Source organism: Ipomoea nil, unplaced genomic scaffold (genome assembly GCF_001879475.1).
Source record: "Ipomoea nil cultivar Tokyo-kokei standard unplaced genomic scaffold, Asagao_1.1 scaffold2159, whole genome shotgun sequence".
Classification (NCBI taxonomy): domain Eukaryota; kingdom Viridiplantae; phylum Streptophyta; class Magnoliopsida; order Solanales; family Convolvulaceae; genus Ipomoea; species Ipomoea nil.
The window spans coordinates 1851361-1872683 of NW_017618587.1; the positions used below are offsets into that span (position 1 = coordinate 1851361).

At 34.4% G+C, this 21323-nt stretch overlaps 3 protein-coding genes across 4 annotated transcripts; 1 reads left to right on the forward strand and 2 right to left on the reverse strand.

Moving 5' to 3' along the window:
• Positions 1–186: 186 nt before the first annotated feature.
• On the reverse strand, positions 187–5134 carry LOC109149525 (CBL-interacting serine/threonine-protein kinase 8). The gene is made up of 14 exons (XM_019297331.1): positions 4487–5134; positions 3930–3992; positions 3714–3785; positions 3507–3614; positions 3341–3415; positions 3190–3243; positions 2939–3064; positions 2718–2807; positions 2187–2309; positions 1682–1801; positions 1118–1234; positions 962–1018; positions 810–884; positions 187–644 (listed from the first exon to the last, which is right to left on the reverse strand). Exons 1-14 carry the CDS (start codon positions 4643–4645, stop codon positions 543–545), a joined length of 1341 nt encoding a protein of 446 aa, XP_019152876.1. The 5' UTR covers positions 4646–5134; the 3' UTR covers positions 187–542.
• Positions 5135–10331: 5197 nt separating this feature from the next.
• LOC109149524 (protein odr-4 homolog) lies at positions 10332–15020 on the forward strand. The gene is made up of 10 exons (XM_019297330.1): positions 10332–10694; positions 11198–11293; positions 11781–11869; positions 11971–12099; positions 12566–12686; positions 13270–13351; positions 13460–13569; positions 13820–13971; positions 14176–14272; positions 14545–15020. Exons 1-10 carry the CDS (start codon positions 10401–10403, stop codon positions 14839–14841), a joined length of 1467 nt encoding a protein of 488 aa, XP_019152875.1. The 5' UTR covers positions 10332–10400; the 3' UTR covers positions 14842–15020.
• A 673-nt stretch (positions 15021–15693) lies between these two features.
• LOC109149526 (phosphoglycerate mutase-like protein 1) lies at positions 15694–19849 on the reverse strand. Of its 2 annotated transcripts, none has more exons than XM_019297333.1 (10): positions 19559–19849; positions 18632–18693; positions 18392–18499; positions 18149–18228; positions 17513–17675; positions 17020–17094; positions 16748–16836; positions 16308–16427; positions 16119–16163; positions 15694–16015 (listed from the first exon to the last, which is right to left on the reverse strand). In XM_019297333.1, the coding sequence occupies exons 1-10, from the start codon at positions 19782–19784 to the stop codon at positions 15940–15942; spliced, it is 1044 nt and encodes a 347-aa protein (XP_019152878.1). In that variant the 5' UTR covers positions 19785–19849; the 3' UTR covers positions 15694–15939. The 2 variants fall into 2 exon arrangements, with proteins under 2 accessions (XP_019152878.1, XP_019152877.1); XM_019297332.1 differs by having other exon boundaries at positions 18632–18702; positions 19562–19847.
• Between the last annotated feature and the right edge of the window lie 1474 nt (positions 19850–21323).

Sequence of the window (21323 nt, forward strand, 5' to 3'; positions counted from 1 at the left end):
AGAGTTTGAAAGCACTTAAGGTTAGGGATTCAACCTTTTGGGAGAAGAAGAACAAATATTGTTAGAAAAGCGAAGGAGATCAATTGCAGGATGTACCTCAATTAGCAAAAACAAAGCCTCCCAACTTATTTTAGGTTGTTTAACCAATTAAGCTGTGCTCGAGGATCAAATAATAGTCATCATTCATATCTAAATCTGAGTAAGACCAATAATTTATAAGAAATAGATAGTAGAAATGGTTAATGGTACAAAAATGGAGTTTCAAGTTTCATGTCCACCCAGGCTAGGGTGCCAAACTGAAACGTCTGGGGTACATATTTTGGTGAGATAATAGGATTGAGAATCATTCTTGAAAGAAGAAAAATAAACCCACAAAGATGTAATACACATACACCTTGTGAAAAATCATATGGATCCAGCTGCTGCAGGCCTTGATTATTAGACACAACCACAAGCTGATTCTTTTCTCTTTTTTCTCTCTCTCTTTTTTTTTTTTTTTTTTTTTTTTGGAGAAACCACAAGCTGATTCTATAACATGAAAATCAACGCTTTTTACTCTTTGCTTTCGTAATTCTTGATTTGCATAATTCATCCGGTGGTTTCCAGATCAGATCCTCAAGATTGCCACAGAAGTTCTTATAAAACTGCAAAACAGCAAATTTAGTCAGCAATTCTAATATGGGAAATAGATTCATAATTTTTTTAATACAACATCCGGTATTCCTATCAGGGTGAAACTAATCCAGATTCGGTCAGTAGCCGCAGAGTTTCATTCTTACTCGAGGGAAGGCTTAGCCTAGGAAACTAACCTTGAGAAATTCAGTAGAATCTCCAGCAGCTTTCTGAATGTCCACCATGAAAAATGTTGGAGCTACTTGGAAAATCTACACACACAGTATTTAATTTAACTAATATTCGTAGTGTCAAAGTGAGCTTGAGATTTAAAAAACAATGAATGTACCTCCAAAATTACGGAGAAGTGTGAGATCTTATCTGCAGATAGACCTTCCACCCTCATCTGAGACATAGTGAGAGTCCAAATGTAAGCAACCATAAACCAGCACAGGTTTCCAACAAAAACAAATGCATTCATAAGTAATGAAGTTCATTTGTCCACCTTGTAGTTACGAATGTGTGTCTTGAACCCCATTGATTGGGCAACCACTTCCATAGTTGATAAGGCAACCTTTGCGGGTTTTTGTGTAAGAAAGCGTGTCTGGTGCGTTGCAGAATCCTGTGAAGGCCAGAATCCACTTATCAAGGAATGGACAAAATCCATTTATATTACGGAGTAATAAAATTCTATCACAAAATGTTAATTGTGTTAGTAAAACATTTTCCGAATTCGAAGTAACAAATACCGACACCCAACTCTACTAGTCTACTCAACTAAAGCCTTAATCTAATCTAAATGGAATAGTGCAAAAAAAAAAAAAAAAAAGCATTGCATTCTTCTTTTGGTCATTTAGATGTCAAAGGCATTGAATATAAAAATTGTAAGAAATATTTGAATGGTTTTTTATAGAAGCAATCATATTGTTGTTATTGAGATCACAAGCTTGAAATTCCATTCTTCTCTCCAGTGTAACCTCTCCCCCCTCAAACAATGAAGAAGAGTAGATGAAAGAGAATTTCAAAAAATAGTTCACTTTAAAGGATGTAAGCAATCAGCAATGTATACCTGTCCACGATCAAACAAGACTGAAAGGTTTAATCCTTCAGAAAGGATGATTAGATCAAATGCATTAAGAGCTAGAGGCCCAAAATCCTCATTGTTGCATTGCTCATTTGGCACTTCTTCCTACAAAACATTTTACTTTGTAAGGGCATGTAAGAAGGAGATTAAGCAGTCATGAGTCAACAATATATGACTTTCTTGTAGTGATAAGGTTCACTCTATAAATCACAGCATGGATCACCAAATGTGGGGGAAAACTGTGGTTTGAGAGGAACTATTTGCCATATGAACCATATGAACTGATACACAGCATCAGTAATGCAGGTGCTATAAGATAAGAACCATCCAGCCTTCACACCATAGGCTAATTAATGCTTCAGCTAATCCTCATACCAACTGTCCAGCAAGCAAGTATAAAATGTATGCACTCTTCTAGTTTTCATGCAGAACTTAATCTCAGATGAAGTGCTATAAATTAGAAAGACTAAGACATGAACGAATTACCAACCTCAGTATCATCAAAAGCTGCATTAATGTCATCTAAATTAACATCTTCATACTCTATGATCTTCACAGGAATATAACCCTTCTTAAACCACTCATCATTCCTGATCTCTTCAATCCGAATGCGCTGTTCAATGTAGCAGAGGTGACTAGGTGAGAACCAGAAAGAGTTCATAGAAAAAAGGGCAAAGTTTGTCTAACAATTGTAAAATGCCAAGGCTTTCTTCAAGATGTATATTATTCTAAAATATCCAACTATAAACAGAAAAATTGATCACCGTTGATTACTATGCCTCTACTGTGATTGAACACCAAAATAAAGAGTACATTTTCTAAGAGTCAAGAGTCCCAAGAATTATGGTACTTTATTGGTAAGTTACCACACATTTTTCAAATAAGAAAATATTATGGTCCAGAATGTACAGATCACACAAAATGCTATGCAACGGCAATATTAGACTCTATAAGGATTTCCATTGGCCCATATGCAGCCATAATACATGTGTGCATGTAACTTACAAGCCAAAGTACTTACTGTCTCAGGGTTAGGGTCTAAAATTTTATGAATCAATGATTTTGCTCCCACTGGGAACCATGATGGGCAAGAAAATTCTGCTCTCTCAATCTGCAGAAAAGGTGCAAATTAGTAACTAAATCTTAATTAAAGCAGAACCTTCCTCAATAAGCAAGCAACTGAAAACAAGTTATTTAAGCAATTAGAAGGTTATGCATTTCTAGCATCCAGTTGTCTAGTACCTTGCCATACAATGTAGTGAGATCAACCTCATCAAATGGGAGATAGCCTGCCATTAGAACATAAAGGATGACACCACAGGACCAGACATCTGCCAGAGCCCCGTTATAACCTTTGTGACTGAGAACCTATGTAATAAAATGAAGGCAAAAGGGAAAAGTTAAAGACACAGGCATAATCAACAATGGTAGTTTCCAGAACAAATCACAAATGCATGGAAATAAATTTGAACCAGAAGTTAGCCTTCTATTACCTCTGGTGCGACATAGTTAGGGGTCCCACATGTTGTCTTGAGAAGAGAAACACCCTGTGCACAACTATTAAAAGTTAACAACATACTGACTTCCATAAAATGAGATAAGCAGACAAAGCTAGTAGCCTAGTAATGTTCTTTAGAACCCTACCGGATCAGGAAATGCACTAAGTCCAAAATCTGAAATTTTCAAATTCCCTTGGGAATCTAGTAGAAGATTTTCAGGCTGCATGACGAAGAAACAACACTAAGAATTGTATGGAAATGCATAACAACATATCATTGTCTTATATTTATACAGGTTGGCCAATATTCACCTTCAAATCTCTATGATAAACTCCCTTACTATGACAATAATCCACACCATCAATGAGCTGTTGGAAGTATCTACGAGACTCAGCTTCACTAAGTCGCCCATGGTGGATCTGGAAACAGGTGGAAAACATCATGGTCTCTCTAAATATGCTGAACTAGAATAATATTCACCTATTTTAAGCTACAATCTTCAAAGTTGAAGGGCTCACTATTTTGTCAAAAAGTTCTCCCCCTGTTATGAATTCCAAAATAATATAAATCTTTGTGCGGCTTGCTATAACCTGACAAAAACACATGATTTTTAGCCAGCAGAAAGTTTGAACTGAAGTATTAAAAAAACTCTGAAACGAGAAAAGCCTGAAGTGACTGGAAAAATCTCCCTTTTTGGGTAAATAAAAGGCATATACTCTTATTTTAGCTCATGCCTCATGTAAACGAACAACATATGGATGCCTGACAAGCTTCATTATAGATATCTCTCTCTTAATCTGCAAGAAGAAAATGCAGAAAACTGTTAGTGGAGGATAAATCATCACTAATCAACAGAAGAGCTGCAAAGTCATGCCCGAATGCATCTTCTTGAAGGCATAGTTAAGCTTTCTGATAGGCAAAACTAAAATCTCTTTCTGCTTTTCTGCAGATATTAAGCATACCTAAGCAAAGTGCAAGCTACATCTTTGGAGCAGGCACAAATTCACAGCCCAACTGTATTTTCAGTTCCATTCCAGTTAACTTGTAACAAGAGAAGAAAAATGGTGCTAAGCAAGTCAATTGTTTATCATTCTTTTTCTGCATTCATTTCCATTTCATCTGGCATAAATTAACATCTTAGCCGCCTTCCACTAATTCTAGGGAAAATCTCAGTGATCACAACTTCAACCACAAATTACTATATGTAGAAATTCGTTAAGCAACGCAACTCTGAAAAAAGCGAAAAAAGTAAGCACACAAGCATCTGTGCATAGGTATTTAGCTGAATCACCTGGTCGACCATCTTGTGCTTGATGATGGCGCTACGATCGATGACCTTCATCGCGACGCTCTCGCCGGTCTCCGTGTTTTGCGCGAACTTCACCTTCGCGAATGTTCCTTCCCCTATCGTCCTCCCCACTTCATACTTCCCAACCTTCCTCACCACCATCTTTAAGCAACTCCCCCCACTCTCTCTCAGAACACAAACTATTTCTCTTTTCCCCTGTATTTATTTAACCAATTTCCATGGAGGCATTTGTTATTCTCAAATCTTTTCCCAAAACCAAAAAACAAAAACAAAGTCAAGCTTATGGGATAAAGCTTTCTTCGGCTGTTCTCTTTGGGAAATTTTTGGAGTACAGAATCAAATATTCCGGCGACTGGAAACTGGAAAGGTGATTTGATTGGGGATGTGGAAAACGGAACGGAAATTCTTTAAAAGGGTGTCTGGGAACGCTGTAATTGATCGGAGAAAGGGAAGTGATTAGGAATTTAAAAGTTTGGTAAAGTAGAGAGTGGCACTGTAGTTCGGATAAAACAAGAACAGCAAGCTATTGAGGCGTAAAAGTAATGGATTAAGCCCTCTACTCTTTCATATCTATTGCTTCTCCCATATCTTTACTCTTTCATATCTATTGCTGGCAGACGGCTTTTATGTCTGAACGTGAAGAAGAATGACAAGTTATTCCTCCTCATTTTATTAATGGTCTAAGGTATTACACTAATCTCCTCTTTTTCCTTTTGACTTCTGTAAATTGGAGATGCAATGTATATGTATTATTGTTTTCTTTTTAATTTAATATCAGTCATTCAAAGAAAAAAATCATGTAAGTATTAATGGACGAAAAAAAATTAAACTTATATTCCGCTATAATTTAATAAATGTTAAATGAGATTGTTCAAATAACTATTTGTTCTTATTGAACCGAAGAGAAATTTTGGTAAACATATTTATTGTTTTGTTTTGTTCTCTATGAATATGCATTATTATGACATTCTATTATTTCTTGATCGATCCTTTTTCTCACTAACACGTCTAGGTAACCATTCTAAATACTTCTCCAAAACCCCAGTGGCACACTTGTGACTCGTTTGGTCCTTCCATCTCTCATTTGGTAGATGGTAATGTGTAAAAAATTAGTGCATTAACACATGGACTAGTTCTTACATAATTTGTACTCCCCCCATATAACTATGTGAGGGGATATGGTTTGTTTAGTCTATTTCATTTTTGATGTATTTGGCCAGGTACATTTATATTAATCAGAAAAATTTATTGCAAATAGAAACACATCTAATTCAATATCTTATCTCCAAGTGAACAATGATGATGGCAATAAAGGTCAAAGTGACTAAATAAGATATTTTAAGGATGGCAATTTGCATTTATTTTGTTACTTAACAATAGGTAAGATAAGTATGGGAAAATGTAGATTATAGTGATATTGGTATTTAAATCATGCTAGTCAAATAAGTGAATAGATTAACAAAATATTATATGTAAATCATAAAATATATTGATAGCATTAATAGGTATTAAACCTATATGTTACGTATTTAAAGATACAATAATGGACATGTAAGTAGAGTGATGAGTATTGTATTAATAATATAATCTTAATAATGTCCAAGTAGAGTATAAAAAGAGTTTGAAAGGTTATATAATGGTCGGAAAGTATACTAAATCTAAGAAATCATGTCCTTTTACTGGCTGAAAGATGTCTCTATCTATAGTGTCGAAGTAGAGCATATGACAGGTTCTCGTTGAGGGTTCTAATAATGTAGTGGTGCGGCACTAGCAGCTCATGTCAATTACAATATATGTTAATCTTTGAAGGTCATGTCATTTGCAATTGTTACAGGAATGACTTGTTTATCGGATTTTGTCAATTTCTGTTTGACGAATAATGCCATCAATATCTTTATCTTATTATCGCATCATATATACAAATTTTTTAAAGAATATCAAAGGGAATGGGATAATTGAAAGGTAAACAATGTTAGTTATTATTATGAGATATATCATTCTCCATCAATAAACACCCAAACAATTATCCATCCTACTACAAGATCAACAAATTTTTTTTTCTTCGAAAAATATTACTCTTATTCGTAATTTCTACTTTAAACTTTTATTTTCTCTCACAAAATTTTAATGTTGACATTTTCATCAAGAAAAAATAACTAATCTTCAATTGCCATATCGAAATAAAAATGAGTAAGTAAAAATAAGAAGTACATATAGTAGAACTCTTTTTTGTTTTCCTCCAACATGCTAATGATATTAACTTCTTCTCCCAATAATTATCATTACAAAATGACGTACAAAATGACGTACAAAATAATTATCTCCCATAAAATTGAGCTAACAAATCTTTAAATCTTTAATATCTAGAGGAACTAGATCAAAATAAGAAACCCCAAGCATGGAATTCAACCTCTTTATGTTAGGAAGAAAGCTCGCAAGAATATATGAATAACACAATAAAATAAATAAACAACACTAAAAGAACACCAAGAATTTTAACGTGGAAAAACTTCCTCAAGGCAAGGAGTAAAAAACCACAGGCACAAGCCAGTAAACCTTCCACTATATAGATAATGGGTACAACAGATGAGGCTTCTCTATTCAACAATTAGAGGCAACACAAAATACAAAAGAAAATAACATACCCCCCGAGGCACAAGAATTTCTACAAAATCCACCAACTTCTTCTTAGCTAATTTTCTCACACTTGTATATCTCACACAAATTTTCTCTCCTCTCTTTTTCTTCTTCTTGAACTCTCTCATATCTAAGGTAGCCAAATCCATGGCCTTTATATAGGCTTTACAAAGCCAACTCTTTTGTCTTTTCATTTGTCCACTTTAATCTTCCATTAAGTGGACATAAATGAAGTCATTAATCAAAAAATCTTTCTCTTCATCTTCCAAACTTAAAATTGTTAAGCTTTTGGTCACCACCCTACCCACATTGGTGGGACCATCTAGCAACACTTTATATATGATTAGCAAAACATTGGTCTCAACAAAAATATTATTTAAACCTTAGCTTTGTCCTTTAACCAAGTTAAAGCTTCCCGAATTGACATTGTTTTGCCTGCCTTAGGAGAAAACAAGTCCTTCAAAGAGCCATTTTTAGTAGCCAAGAAACTTCACAAGTCATCTCTTAATTATAAACCAATCAAAACCCGTTAATGATCTTTCTTTCCCATTAATAGTTACATCCACGTTAAGCTTTAGATAATCTAAAATTTAAAGACTTTCATCGCTCTTGTTCTAGACGGATAGAATATATAAATTATGAGATAATAAAATTCAAAACATGCACCATGTAGCTACTACTAAAATAAAGTTTATAAATTTATTTTAAATTATTTCACCAATTACGTATTCAGGACTAATGTGGTTTATTATTAAACAACATTGCGGATCAACTTCTCACTAGTCACCACCAAGGCGGCATCTTAGTGGGCGATTGGACAAAGTTTTGCCATTTGAATTAGTCTACTCATTCATTATATTGCAAGTAGTACAAGGAATTGTATATTACTATATTGTATTTAGTCTCCACTATAGTGCTATTTCACTATTTTAATCTTTAATTGTTAATTTAATCATATTTAATTCTCTTACTTTTCTAACCGATTAAATCTGATTTAAAATATGTAAAAATATTTTCGATCACTTGTAAAAAAGATATGATTGGTGAAATGACCAAATGTTAAGATATTTAATTGTACCTTCTTCCTACCATACTATATATATATATATATATATATATATATATATATATATATATATAAAACTCAAAAAATAAAAATAATAAATTAACTAATTTTATTAGGAAATGTATGAACCATTGTGATGACCTATACGATCAAATTGGTATTATCGATCACTTTCAACTGGTAATAAATAATAGTGGTAAATGATCTTTTAAATTCTTAAAGTGGTTATAATGTTTTCAATTACTTTGTGGTAATTGAAAATCTTAAATTTTTAATAGGATGATGGTTGAATTGGGAGCAAATTAAGAGTAATGTTTGGTACCTTCTTTCTTGCGATTTGTTTTTTGACGTGATAAACAATAGTAAATTAAGTATTACAAATCTTTTAAAAATGGAGGTATGAATTTATTCTTATTGTGTACACTAATGTATAAACATTTAGAGCAACCTTATTAGCCTGTTAGGTGCATTGGTGTGCGAAACAATACCTGCGCGAACTTGAAAAAAATTGTGGAGCCCACAAAAAACTATACTTAGTGCAAGATCATTTTCATTCTTTGCTTCCGTACACACTCTATCTCTCTCATCTCACCATCTCTCTCCTCCATATTATAGACCAAAAAAACATTGATGGTCTTACTCTTGGCCAATTGAGACATATCGTGATTACCTCCTCCAGCAACATTGATGGTCTTGCTCTTACGTCTAACGTTTGTAGTTCAAAATTATTTTTAAAAAGTTTCAGTTGAATGTTTTATAGATTATACATCATTAATGTATAGTGAAGAATTCTCTACCAAAAAAAAAAAAATGTATATAGTGAAGAATAGTTTGAAAATTAAAAATGAAGTTGTGGAGTAGGTAAACGTAATGTAAGTTTGAAAATGTTGTCAAACATAAGATTAATAATGTGTGGCTCACAAATAAGTCATCATTCTTGCCTATCTATACAGTGGAAGATTAGTGGAGGGGTTAATGTTGCCACCGTGCAAACTATTATTGATGCAATTAACCCGGCGACCATGCGTAGTCCCATCGCTATAGGTTAACAAAAAGTGTAGCCCCAAGTAGTCCCCAACCAACCACTCTCTCCAATTGTATGAGGAAACATAAAGCTGCATAGATGTTGACACATAACAATGATGCATTACCTAATAAAAAACAAAGGCTAAGAAAAATCAAAACCTTAAAACTGCAACTAATTTGCTGCCCCTTTCTGGGACTGACGTTGGAGGACCACATAGTTGCGTGCCACTTGCGCTAAAATGATCTTAAGAAAGTCAACTTCAAATACGTGAGGGAAGTGTGATTCGTTATTAGTATGATATTGTGCATTGCGTGTTGACCCTCTCATATGAACATGAAAGGTTAATTGATCGAGAAGGTTAACAGGCTGCTTTGTAATTACAAAGTTGACTACATGATTAACTCAACTGGTCTAATCCTTATTATATGAACTCTTAATGGTAGAATTCATGTTTGGTGTTAGCAATTCCAACCAAACACCCGTAGGGTTCTCATAAGAATTACAATTCCAAGGGTTTTCATAAGAATTACAATCCCAACCAAACACTCCCTTAAGGTGACAATTTATATCATAGACCAGAATCCACGTAGCATTATGGATCCTGGATCGAAACGACAAGGTACAAAATTCATACTTATAAAGTACAAAATTTCATATATAACACAAGACACAAAAAATCACAACACAATAAACATACACATATTATATATTTACTTATTTTTCAAATATGATTTAAGTACATAATGTGTGTTGATAAGCACATAATTTCACAACACAGGATACACTTACTAATTTATTTCAAGTACATAATTCATACTCTTAAGATACAAAATTTTATGACACAAGACACAAAAAATCATAATATAAGATACATACACATGCATCAGGGTCCAAAGTGCATTGTGAACTCTAATCCATGGTATAAGTACTGCTTAAGGTTGTGGTAAAGAATTAACCATAATAAAGATGGGCCTAATTTGATTGGGCTAATATGGCCTTAGTTGAGAAAGATAACATTAAAGCCCAGTGTTCTTTTATGGACATATCTGTTATAAGCGAAATGGGCCTAATGAAAGTATGAAACTAGCTAGAAAAGTAGAATTTTGTTAAATCTCACTAAAAGCCTGCAGAACTGTGTTAACAGAAGTAAACGAATAAACACGACGATGGTGAAAGCAGTAGTGGGAGAGGAAGCGCAGCTGAAACTTGCGGAAGAGCGGCTTACCAAATCGGGGCCAGCCGCTCAGATAGGGCTTGTGATAGGGAAGCTGAGCTCGAGCTTAGATCGCGGGTTCATATTCGACTTGGTACCGACGCCGCTGAACGATGCCGGCGAGCCGGCTTGCTCGATTGTCGGTGGCGCGAATGACGATCGGAAGAAAGGAGGGAAGGGAAAAACGCAGGCCGACTCTTCGGCTTTATTCATTGATCAGGATTGGATTGCTGAACACGCTCGCCAGGTTCAATTTGATTCGAATTTCTGGATTTCAATATCAGTTTCCTTCATTCGCTATGCAGTTTGCTTTTCGTTTGAATTTTATTGCCAGTCATTTAGTTTTGCGTAGCAGTAGAGGATCATCAGCATTATCAATGAGTGCTTAATATGTACGGAGTAATGAAATACGTTCTGTGTGCTTTTTAATTGTTATGGATGCATAAAAGTACTTTTAAAAGTTTGTAATGACTATGTGTTTGTTTGGATAGTGTGTGTGTGTGTGTGTTGTTTTACTCTGTGAACTTGATTGCATGAGTTTGAATTATATTTAGGAAATTTATGCTAGCAGCTTAAGAGAAGAGGAAGCTCTCTAGTCTCTACCTCCCTGACCTTGACAAGTGCTTGTTTACCTTGATGATCTCTTAAATTATACTTCATCTGTCAGGTGTTAAGATGTAAGGCAAATGCCTAGTTAGGGAATCTATGATTGATGGTTTGAATGTGACAATGCATAATACCATTTTTCAGGTTGGAAGAATGCTATTGGGTGGAATTAAAGTGATTGGCATCTATATATGGGCTAGTGAGAGCTCATTTAAGAACTCAACAATAACCATGTGTCAGGTTTGTTTCACTCTGTAATATAGTTTTCTTTTGGCAAGTGAGAGTGGTAAGAGGAGAATTTACTACTGAGTTTCTCAATTTAAAGTATTCTATACAGTAGAACTAGATACTCTAAAATCAATTCTATCATTGACACTTCTTTCTGTAAGCATGTTGTGACTATATCATAATTGTTATATCACTACTACTACTATTTATTTATTTTTATAATCTTTCGTGGATATATCACAAATGATCTCCTCTTTATTGTTATTCAATATAAAGAGTAGCTCAAAAGCAATAATATTTTATGACTTCTAAAATTGAAAATTTTCTCATTCCTGCTCTTGTTATTCTTTTAAGGTGCTCTTTCTTCTTTTTAATTCTTATTTAAATTCTTTTTCTTAGAATTAGAAAATTTTGAAATATAGTATTCTAGAAACTTGGGTGTGGTCACTATCTCACATCTATTTTAATTGTCAACTTATTGTTTGGATCATTTTTACAGACTGTAAAAGCCGTTGCCAAGGCTACCCCCTTTATAGATGCTGACAGTGATGAGCGGCTACTTGTTCATATTTGTTACAGTCCCATGAGGTAGCTTTCTGCGAAAGAAGGCTTCATTCTTGTTATTCTTATTTCTTATTACTTATATATTAATTCTTATTAGTTATAGGTATCTGACATTTTCATTTCAGGTGGACAACTCGGAATTGCTCATTGGCTTCTAATATCACATCAAGCAGCCTACGACCTTGTGATTTCAAAATGGGGAAAATTCTTACTTCCCTCCAGGCATTCAGATGCACATATGCTTTTGATTTTAGGTAATATGTCACTTCTTTTGCTTTCCCCCCTTATATAAATTTCATTTAAGATACCTTTCATTATTGAAAACTGTTGATCTTTATTTGTGATTATAATTATTTTAATTTCTAACAAAATGGGATATAACTATAGTTGAGCAACATTTTACTTAGGTTGTTTTGCAGATTATTTACTTATTTTTATTTTTTCATATATGCAATGTTTGATGATTTGAATAGTATAGTTACTTGAGTGCTCTAACTCAAGCTGCTCTTCTATTATCCATAAATCATGTAAAAAGATGAATGGTGCTATAGGAATTGGTTAGATTCAAATTGATGAGTTGATGTTTGTTGACTCTTGGCTTAGCCACCATTTATACAACTCTGCATTTGTTTTCCCTCTATGTATCCTATGAATTTACAAAATGAACACTCCCCTTCTGCAAAAACTGTGAAGCTGATTATAGGTGCTATACATTTCCAGAGTGCCAATATGCTGTGGGGATGAGTCGAGTATCACAAGATTGGCTGACATTCTTCACCATTGTATTTCTCTTCATGCAAAAGAGCTAAAATGTGCCACGGCTTTAATTGATGGAAAATTGGTAAGAAACTTGACTACTTTACAGTTCAAGACAGTATATTGATTCAGGCATGTAGGTTTAGTTCTATCTTAACTATTAATCAAGTTGCTAGCTGAAAATCCTGTTAACTGCCCTGTAATTATTCTTGGGGGTCGAGTGTTGCATATAGTATAGTTTAGGGGGGTAAAAGTGAAATTTGCCCAAAATTAATTTTTCTATGATACATTACTTTACTAGTGCCCCAGTAGCCATTTCTGCACAATTGCCACAATTTAATTGAAAATAAAACATATTTGATTTGTATTGTAGACTAATTGACAGGAAGTGGGCTAAAGATAGTTTCAACATATTTGACAGGGTTTTATTAGATGCCCTAGGAAGAAAGAGTGATGATAAGGTAAAATATGAGATGGGAGAGGAAGATTTGGACCTGAATTTACTTGGATACAAGTACAATGAATATAGAAAAGGCAACTGGATAGAGTTATAGAACCCATGTATGCAAATCCAATCAGATTGGGATAAGCCTAGTTGAGTTGTGCTGTGAACCAACAATTTTTACTGATAGCTTTTCTTGTCTTGGAATATTTCTTAACATTTTTAGGCAATTGGGGATGAGCAAGTTGCATCAGGCGGTGTACATGATGTTGAATTCCTCCTACCTTTCATGCAAGATAAGTTTGATGGTGCGGACTAATATTCTTGATTTGGGTTGAAACTCTTTTAAGATTATGAATTCATTAATGTGACTACTTTTTAATTAATTAATTAATTTTTAAATCTTTATTGTGAAGCATGCAGCCAAAAAGACATTATTGGTGTTCTTGTCTTTGCTGGTGCCGTCTGCTCTTATGCTTACTTGACTGCAAAGGAGCAACTTTCACAAGCTATGACTGATATAAAGGTATCGAACAGCAGGCCTTGCTTGCACCTGGCAAGGGCTTCCATTTCTCATTCAAAATATAATTAGTATTGCTGACAGATGGCTGTTGTTTCATCTGGTTCCAAGAAAAGCTTTTATCAATTGGCACATTGAAGAACAGAGAGCTTTATGTTGATATTAAATATGTATACTACATCATTGTGTTGGTAGTGGAATACCTAATCCTTCATTTTTTGCAGTAAAGTAAGTGAACTCGTTTTCTTTTGCATAGGAAGATATAATATTGAGTTTGAAGAGTAGATTAGACATCATATGTGATGCCACAGAGAGGGGATCAGATGCTATTGATGGAAGCCTTGAAGAAGCAAGGGATCAAATATCAGCAGAAGAACCAGTTCCACTACTTGATTTACAATTGCAAAGGTAAGCTACTCATGGAACTCTCAACTCCATGCTCTCAACATCCTATTCTCATTACAGAATTTAAACTGTCTTGAACCTGCAACCTTGCCATTTGAGCTACATGATTTATGCTGTCGTTGTTGATGGAAGGCAGCAGTTGGTCTTGGCTGACGAAGATTTTTTTTTTTTTTTTTTTTTTTTTTTTTTAAATTGTGCTTTTGTCAGGAAAAATTGCAGCCTATTGTTTCCTCGAAGAGTATTTATTCCATGGTTAGCTAATACATATGTCTGTGACTACATACAACCATCTGAAACAGTTGAGGTATGTTGCATTTATTTATTTATTTTTGGGTTAAAAGTAAGTTCCATGTTTCATTTCAGCTGTCATAGCATGTAGTGCTCATCATTGCATTGTGTTTAATTATGGTAAAGGAAAACATAATCCCTGTAACCATTGTATTTTCAAGTTAATCCCCTTAGAGTTGACAGTTAAAATCCTTTGAACATCTTTGTATCATATTGCATGTGAGTGAAGTTTGGTGATTTTGAGATTGAAATTATTCAACTATAACTTGAACTTTTTCTGAACTACAGGTTCTTAATGATCATTGTGCTGAGTTGATGTCCATAGAAGTTCCGATTGATCCTTCAAGAATTCTGGAGCCTGAATCAGAAGCTCCTATATCTGCAACCACCCAGTCTTTTTGGGAAATGTTGAAACAACATTCCTTGTCGGCAAAGCCAGACCTCTCAAAGCATGAAGAGACAAAAAGCTTGAGAAGTGACCAGAAATCTAAAAACTCAGCAGGCTTTTACATGCTGATACCATTTTTGGTTCTTATTCTGTCACTCATAGTGGGAGTGGTAACATTTGCAATGAGGTCATCATAATGCAATCGTGAAGAGTTACCAAGTTTGCCCATCAGGTATAATCTTTTTCTTCCAATAGAGATTTACTTATATGAGAATATCCTTTTGAGGATTGTGAAATCCATGGCCTTCAGCCATGTGTAGATTACTTTTAAAATGAAGTCACTCTGAAACTTGAATTGATTCTTGTCTTAACAGTCCTTTATCATTAAACTTATTGGAGTAGGAATGACATTTAGTTAAAGAGTTGAGGTGCCTTTTTTCGACGACTAAAACTTGAAGGGAAAAGAGTCAAATAAGCCTCTTAACTTTACCTGAAAAGTCAATTAGCTCCTTCAACTTTTAAAAAGTGCAATTACACCCTTTAACATGTTATATTGAGGCAATGAGATCCAAAAACCGATAAATGACATGTTATTACAGGTAATTAGGGTTCTGGCATCAATTTTATCCATCTCCGACGAATTGTTGCCGATCGCCGTCTACTTCTTTGGCGGAAGGCAACCGATTGGTCACCTTCCATCTGAGGAGGCGACCAACTAGTCGCCTTATCTGGTAGACGACGATCAACATCGGTTTGGTGGGCGCCGAATTATTGTCAGTGATGGATAAAATTGATGTCAGAACCCTAATGACCTGCTACTGATTGTTGGACTTTATTGCCTCAATATAATATGTTAAAAGGGTATAATTATACTTTTTAAAAGTTTAGGAGACTAATAGACTTTTTAGGTAAAGTTTAGGAGGCTTATTTGACCCTTTTCCCAAACTTGAATAATAACTGCTCTTGTGTAAAATACACAGCATGGTTATGCTTTTACCCAATCCCCACAGTTCGTCTTTACTCATTTAGGAATGAGGAAAAAAAATTACAAAGGAAGGCAATTTGTAATAGGCAGCACGATTTATTACGCCACTGGTATATAGTTTTGATGGGTGCGTGCGTGCTTCTAGATTGACAAATCTCAATTGTTTTTAAAATCATGTTGGGAGATACAGAAACATGATGCTCCAAATGAATCGAACGAAGCCTCTAAAGCCAAAAAATCTCTGTTTGCTGCAGTTCAAATCATCTAGGCAGATCATCTGGATGCTTCAGAGCTGAGCTGCATCATAGCTTCATTCGCTTGGGACGTCTGATCCACTGGGAATTTTACCGGGATAGTCGGTTGTGGGGGTATCTGATCCAATCATACTGCAAATTCAAAAATACCAATTTAATTTAAAATGGCACGAGGGAGACGTGGTAGGATTAAGAGAAAGAACACAGTAAACTGAAGAGAGGGATACAATTTTACCATCTGTCAACAATAACCATTGACCGAAGTTCACAATTGTTAAATCTGCAAAAATGGAAAACTACGAACAGTTAAAATCACTTAATCGAAAGTTAACCTATTTTCACTTTGTAAAAAAATAAAAATAAAGGAAAAGTACGAACGGATACGTCTTTTATCCTTTGCGCATATATTTACTCTAAAACTTACGGTCTGCAAATTTCATTCTTCACATTTGGATTGCAGTCATTTCCAAATTGTCTTAGAGTATGAATTAAGAATCCACTGTGAGTAACAACTGCAATTTCCTTCTCCTTCCGCGTCAACAACCTGTACCACAAATTAATCAAAAGCAGGAAAACTAAGAATCAATAAGACATCAGGTGCTGCTTATGGTACAAACATCAATATAATTGTCTAAAATGTTATATAATCAAGTTATTATAGAGGGGCATCTGAAGCAACCTATGACCTATACATAAAAAGAGCTTAGCAAATGAAACTGGTTCAAGTTCAAAAACTATTTGATATCTTATAAAACAAATTTACATGGAATGTACTATAATGTAGTAGTAAAAACCCTTTATAAGTTTTTTCAAACTATGAATTGAAAACACATCTCTTGGAAGTGTTGGCACATATAACATTACCAGTTTAAAAACTTCATCCCCCTTGTAGCAAGTTCTTCATCTGTCTCCCTAATGTCCTCCTTCCACAGAATGTCATCATTATGTTCAATCTATAAAAAAAACACAGTGACAATGACAATGAGGCAAACCATAACCATGGCCATGGCTTGGCAATATTAAGAAGAATGATAATTAGCAAGTGGAATTTTCTTTTTCAAGGGAGGGAGGTGGTAAAATCATATAATCAGAAGAATGTAATGATAAGAAATTCAAAGTCATGCAAATGTACTTGCCAATGAGAAATCAATTGCTGGAAATTGAGGCTTATACTCGCTGATGTTTCTTCTTTTATCACACCAATGAACCCCCTGCATTATGTGAGATAAATGAGATATTCATTTGAGATTAAAAATTACCCAGTAGTTATGCTTTACCACGTGGGCATCATGGAGTCAATTAGAAATGAGTAAAGACTACATGGAAAATATTCCATTACAAGTTTATTATTGAAGCAAAATAATTGGATTACAAAAGGAACAACAGCATGGGCAGAAATCAAAGAGACAATGAAAATAAGTTAATTAGCATCCAAAAGAAAGGTATACGAACTCTATAACTAAAGCAAATGCAGAGGATCAAGAAAGGATAAGGGTGTGAGCTACTGAGCTCTTTAGAATGAACCATAAAATGCAAAAGTTTGTATAAAAGAGAGAACATATGCATGAGAAAATAGGAGAGGTAAGGACTAATAGAAAGACATATATACACCTATAGGTTATGACTTACTGTATGTTCTCGGCACAACTCCATAGCCAGGAATGGAGGGCAATTTAGACTTGAAATTGCAGGTCGACTACTGTTTCCAGCATTTGTCACCATTAACGGAAGACCTTGTATGTCATCAGCATAGCCTTCTCCCCCAAAGACACCAACTGCTGTTTGTATAGTCCTTAAATATAAATACAAAAATAAATGATAGCTCAGGGATCAAGGATTCTATATATCTATTTTTCAAATCCAGTATAACAAATAATTCCTAGATATCCACTCCTCTTGGAAGAAGTAATCCTAGCTTGTGCCAAATAACAACATCCACTAATTCTTTTGGATTTCTAGATACAATTCAGTCAATCTATCTGAAGCTCCTATCCCCATGTACTCATTATTTGCTCTAAATGGAAAGTTAATAGAAGAGGGTGTTCATGCAGTACTGTAAGTCTGTAAAGCAACAAATATATCCATTTACCTTCAGCTCAGGTATTGATCTGTCATATTAAACTTAAAACTAAATATCAGTCACTATGAGCAAATTAGGAGAGGGTTTGAGAAGGGGGGAAGAAGACAAAAAATCTTTAGTTTTTTCAGATAAGTAAAATACTTGCTGCAAGAGCTTCATAACTTGTTAGAAACACAAACTCATACCTCAACAATGGGGAAGTGACAACCAATTCGACCCTCTTAGAAAGACCGGATGAGTTAACATGTTTGCGTAGATTATCCACCTATAATGGCAATACAACTTCAGATGGTTCTATCTAATCAGGAAACCTTAATGGTTGGTTAAATAAGGTGCAAATAAAAGTTCAACTAAGGCCATAACAATTAAATTAGCAAAGAATTGCATATTATGTCAAGCAACAAAAAATTAAACTATCTATTTGTTACCTGCTGCCAACCAAGAGGGGTAAGATTTGCATCAAAAAGGTGTGGTAAGAGGTATGCATTGTTGTCCTTTTCTCCTTCTACATTGTGAAATCCCTGAGCATGCCTCACCTAAGAAAAATGTGAAGAAAAAGGCCATTGAGCAGATAGTAGAAACTGAAGAAAATTCACTAAAAATAAAACATTATTTTAAGTATGGTTATAACAGAAGTGTACAACTAATGAGAGAGGAAAGAAGATAACCAGGTGGATCGTTTTACATCTGTGCAGAGGATAGACACTCTGACCCCCGGAGGCATCCATATCTGAGACAGGAAAGCAAAAGATATATGTATCACTAATTCACTACAAAAAACAATATAGCGAATTGTCAAATGGCTTAAAAAATTTAACTGGGCAAAAACAAAGGCAGCAAGTTTCTGGTGCAAGCATGTGAATGAATTCGTATATAGCTATAAAAAATCTAACACTCAAAATACTTGTTTATCAAATGGAAAATTCTTAGCAGACTTATTCAGCCTCCTATCTGCTGATGGTTAAGTTTGAAAGTGAAAGTGCTTCCCATCAAATTCAACTGTCTGCAAAATCAATAAAAAAAAATTAAAAAAAAAAGGTTCCTGGTTTCTGAATAATTTTTACACTGTCAACTATTCAGTTAGACAACAATCCGTTTGTTTAATTTTTACAGTCCTTGCCGCCTCTTAGTTAAAAACCTGTAAAGACACGTCAGGTTGTAACATAAGATCCATCCACAAAAGCTGAACCTTACGCAACTTGAAAGTTCTCAAAAGAATATACCAGGAATAAAGAGTAAAATACCTCAAGTCATAGTGATCAGAAAACAGCTACTAATTCATGCACACATGGAAATGCATATATTTACATATAACAAAATTTAATGCCTTGATATACCACTCGAAATTACTTTTAAAGGCGAAAAAACAGTTCAATCGCAAACATTCGATAAACTTATACGGAGTAACAAAATAGAACTTCTAACCACAGATCAGAAGAAAATGATAGAACAATAAAGGATTACTGCAAAAAATCTACATACGTACATATATATACATACACACATCAATCACAATCATTCGTGTTGATCAAATCAATAATTCGCGTTATGAACCGCATCTAGCCATCTACAAGTCCTTAGAGACAGAGAGTTACCAGAGAAGAGAGAAGAAGAGCAGCGAGAGGCGGCGGAGCGAGAGCGAGACGGAAGAGAAACTACCGGAGAAGAGGAGCGTCGGAGTTGGAGGTGGAGGTGCGTTGACGTTCTGGAGCGGAGGTTCGGAGTGAGAGCAATAGCGGTAGAATCAGAATAGTTCCGGAATAGGAATTGCACTTTTCCAAATTGAAAATATAATAAACAATTGGCGACACTATCTGTCATAGCGGCAGCCGGATCTGCGTTTCAGTTTTTGTCTCAGTTTAGTCTCCGCGCATCCCTCCACGGATATTCCGCTATACCTTTCTGTTTTTTCAGTTAGGAGAACGATTTGGGCCTCATTATTAGATTCTTCTAGCCCAATTTCTTGCTATATGGGCCTACTAGAACAATCCATTTCAGCTTTCAATTTCCAACTTCCCATGAAAGCCATGGCCTATGAGAATTATATGAAAATATCACATTTCTTTCTTCCATTACTTTTAGTCTATTAATTATTTGTGAAGTGACTTTTTCATCCCCTAATTTTGTTAGAATTGTGTTAAAAAAGTCACTTCACAAATAATTAAGGGAGGAAAAAGTCATGTTACAAGAAGGACGGAAATTATTATTTTTCTTATAATTCAAATAATAAAAGTGTTATTTACCTTTTTTATTAATTTAGTCAATTCAATCAGACACATAAAATGAAATAGAAGTATAATTTTTGACATCATGATCCTCAATATCAAATGGCAATGTTGAATTTCAATTGATTCGAAATTGGTAGCTGATAGACTCCCTTTGAAAAAAATCACATAAGAGAAGTAAATCGAAGACATTGTGTAACAAGCTTGCTTGAGAAGGTATTGACAAAAAATCAAACTCATAATTTTTAGATACGAGAATCATACTCCATTCACTTGCCATTCTTTTAGGCTCAACTGCAATATTTTGCTAAGTGGAGTAAAGGCAAATATATATATCCAATTTGTGGGTTTTCTATACCAAAATACATGTGCTAAATAATTATTTAATTAGGTGATAATTGGCTTATGCTATCATTTATAAAATTGTCAATTATTTTCTAACATGCACAACCCATTGATATAAATTAGCTGGTGACTTTGAGAATATCTTTTTTGTATATATAATTTGCATCTAATTACCAACTTAATTGGTTTCCAAGTTGCTTCCACTTGTGCTCATCGATCATCGCAACAATATAATAGACCGTCTTATGAATGTGCAATTCATATTATTAAAGGTGCAATTTGCCATTACTCTTCTTCATTTCATTATATTAACTTAACACTCATGGAAAGCTAATTAAACAAGCAACAAGTCTTCATGGAAAATCTTGTGAATGCAACCAACCTATCTACCTCATGTATAATACACATTATTATTAATGCATGTATAAGTTTCACCTTCATTAAAGATTTAACTCGTCAGTTAAAATTAATCAATTCAAGTTAGTAATCAATGATTATTCATTTTACCTATACTACTGATAGTAATCAATTCATGTATAACTTAAGACTTCATATCAAAAAATACCCATTCCGACCAATTTTTCAACCACATTGAGAATTTGAAAAATCCTTCGCAATTACTAACCACCCGTCAAAACGGGTTGGTAACCTATCAGCAAAAAAATGTCACTGAGAAACTCGGATGGTTAGCTCATTGGGCTTGTTCGTGGAGTTCTGATTAGTTGTCTAAAATCTTCTTCTACTACTATTTTTTTTTTCAAAAAAAAAAAAAAAGAAAAGAGTAAGCATT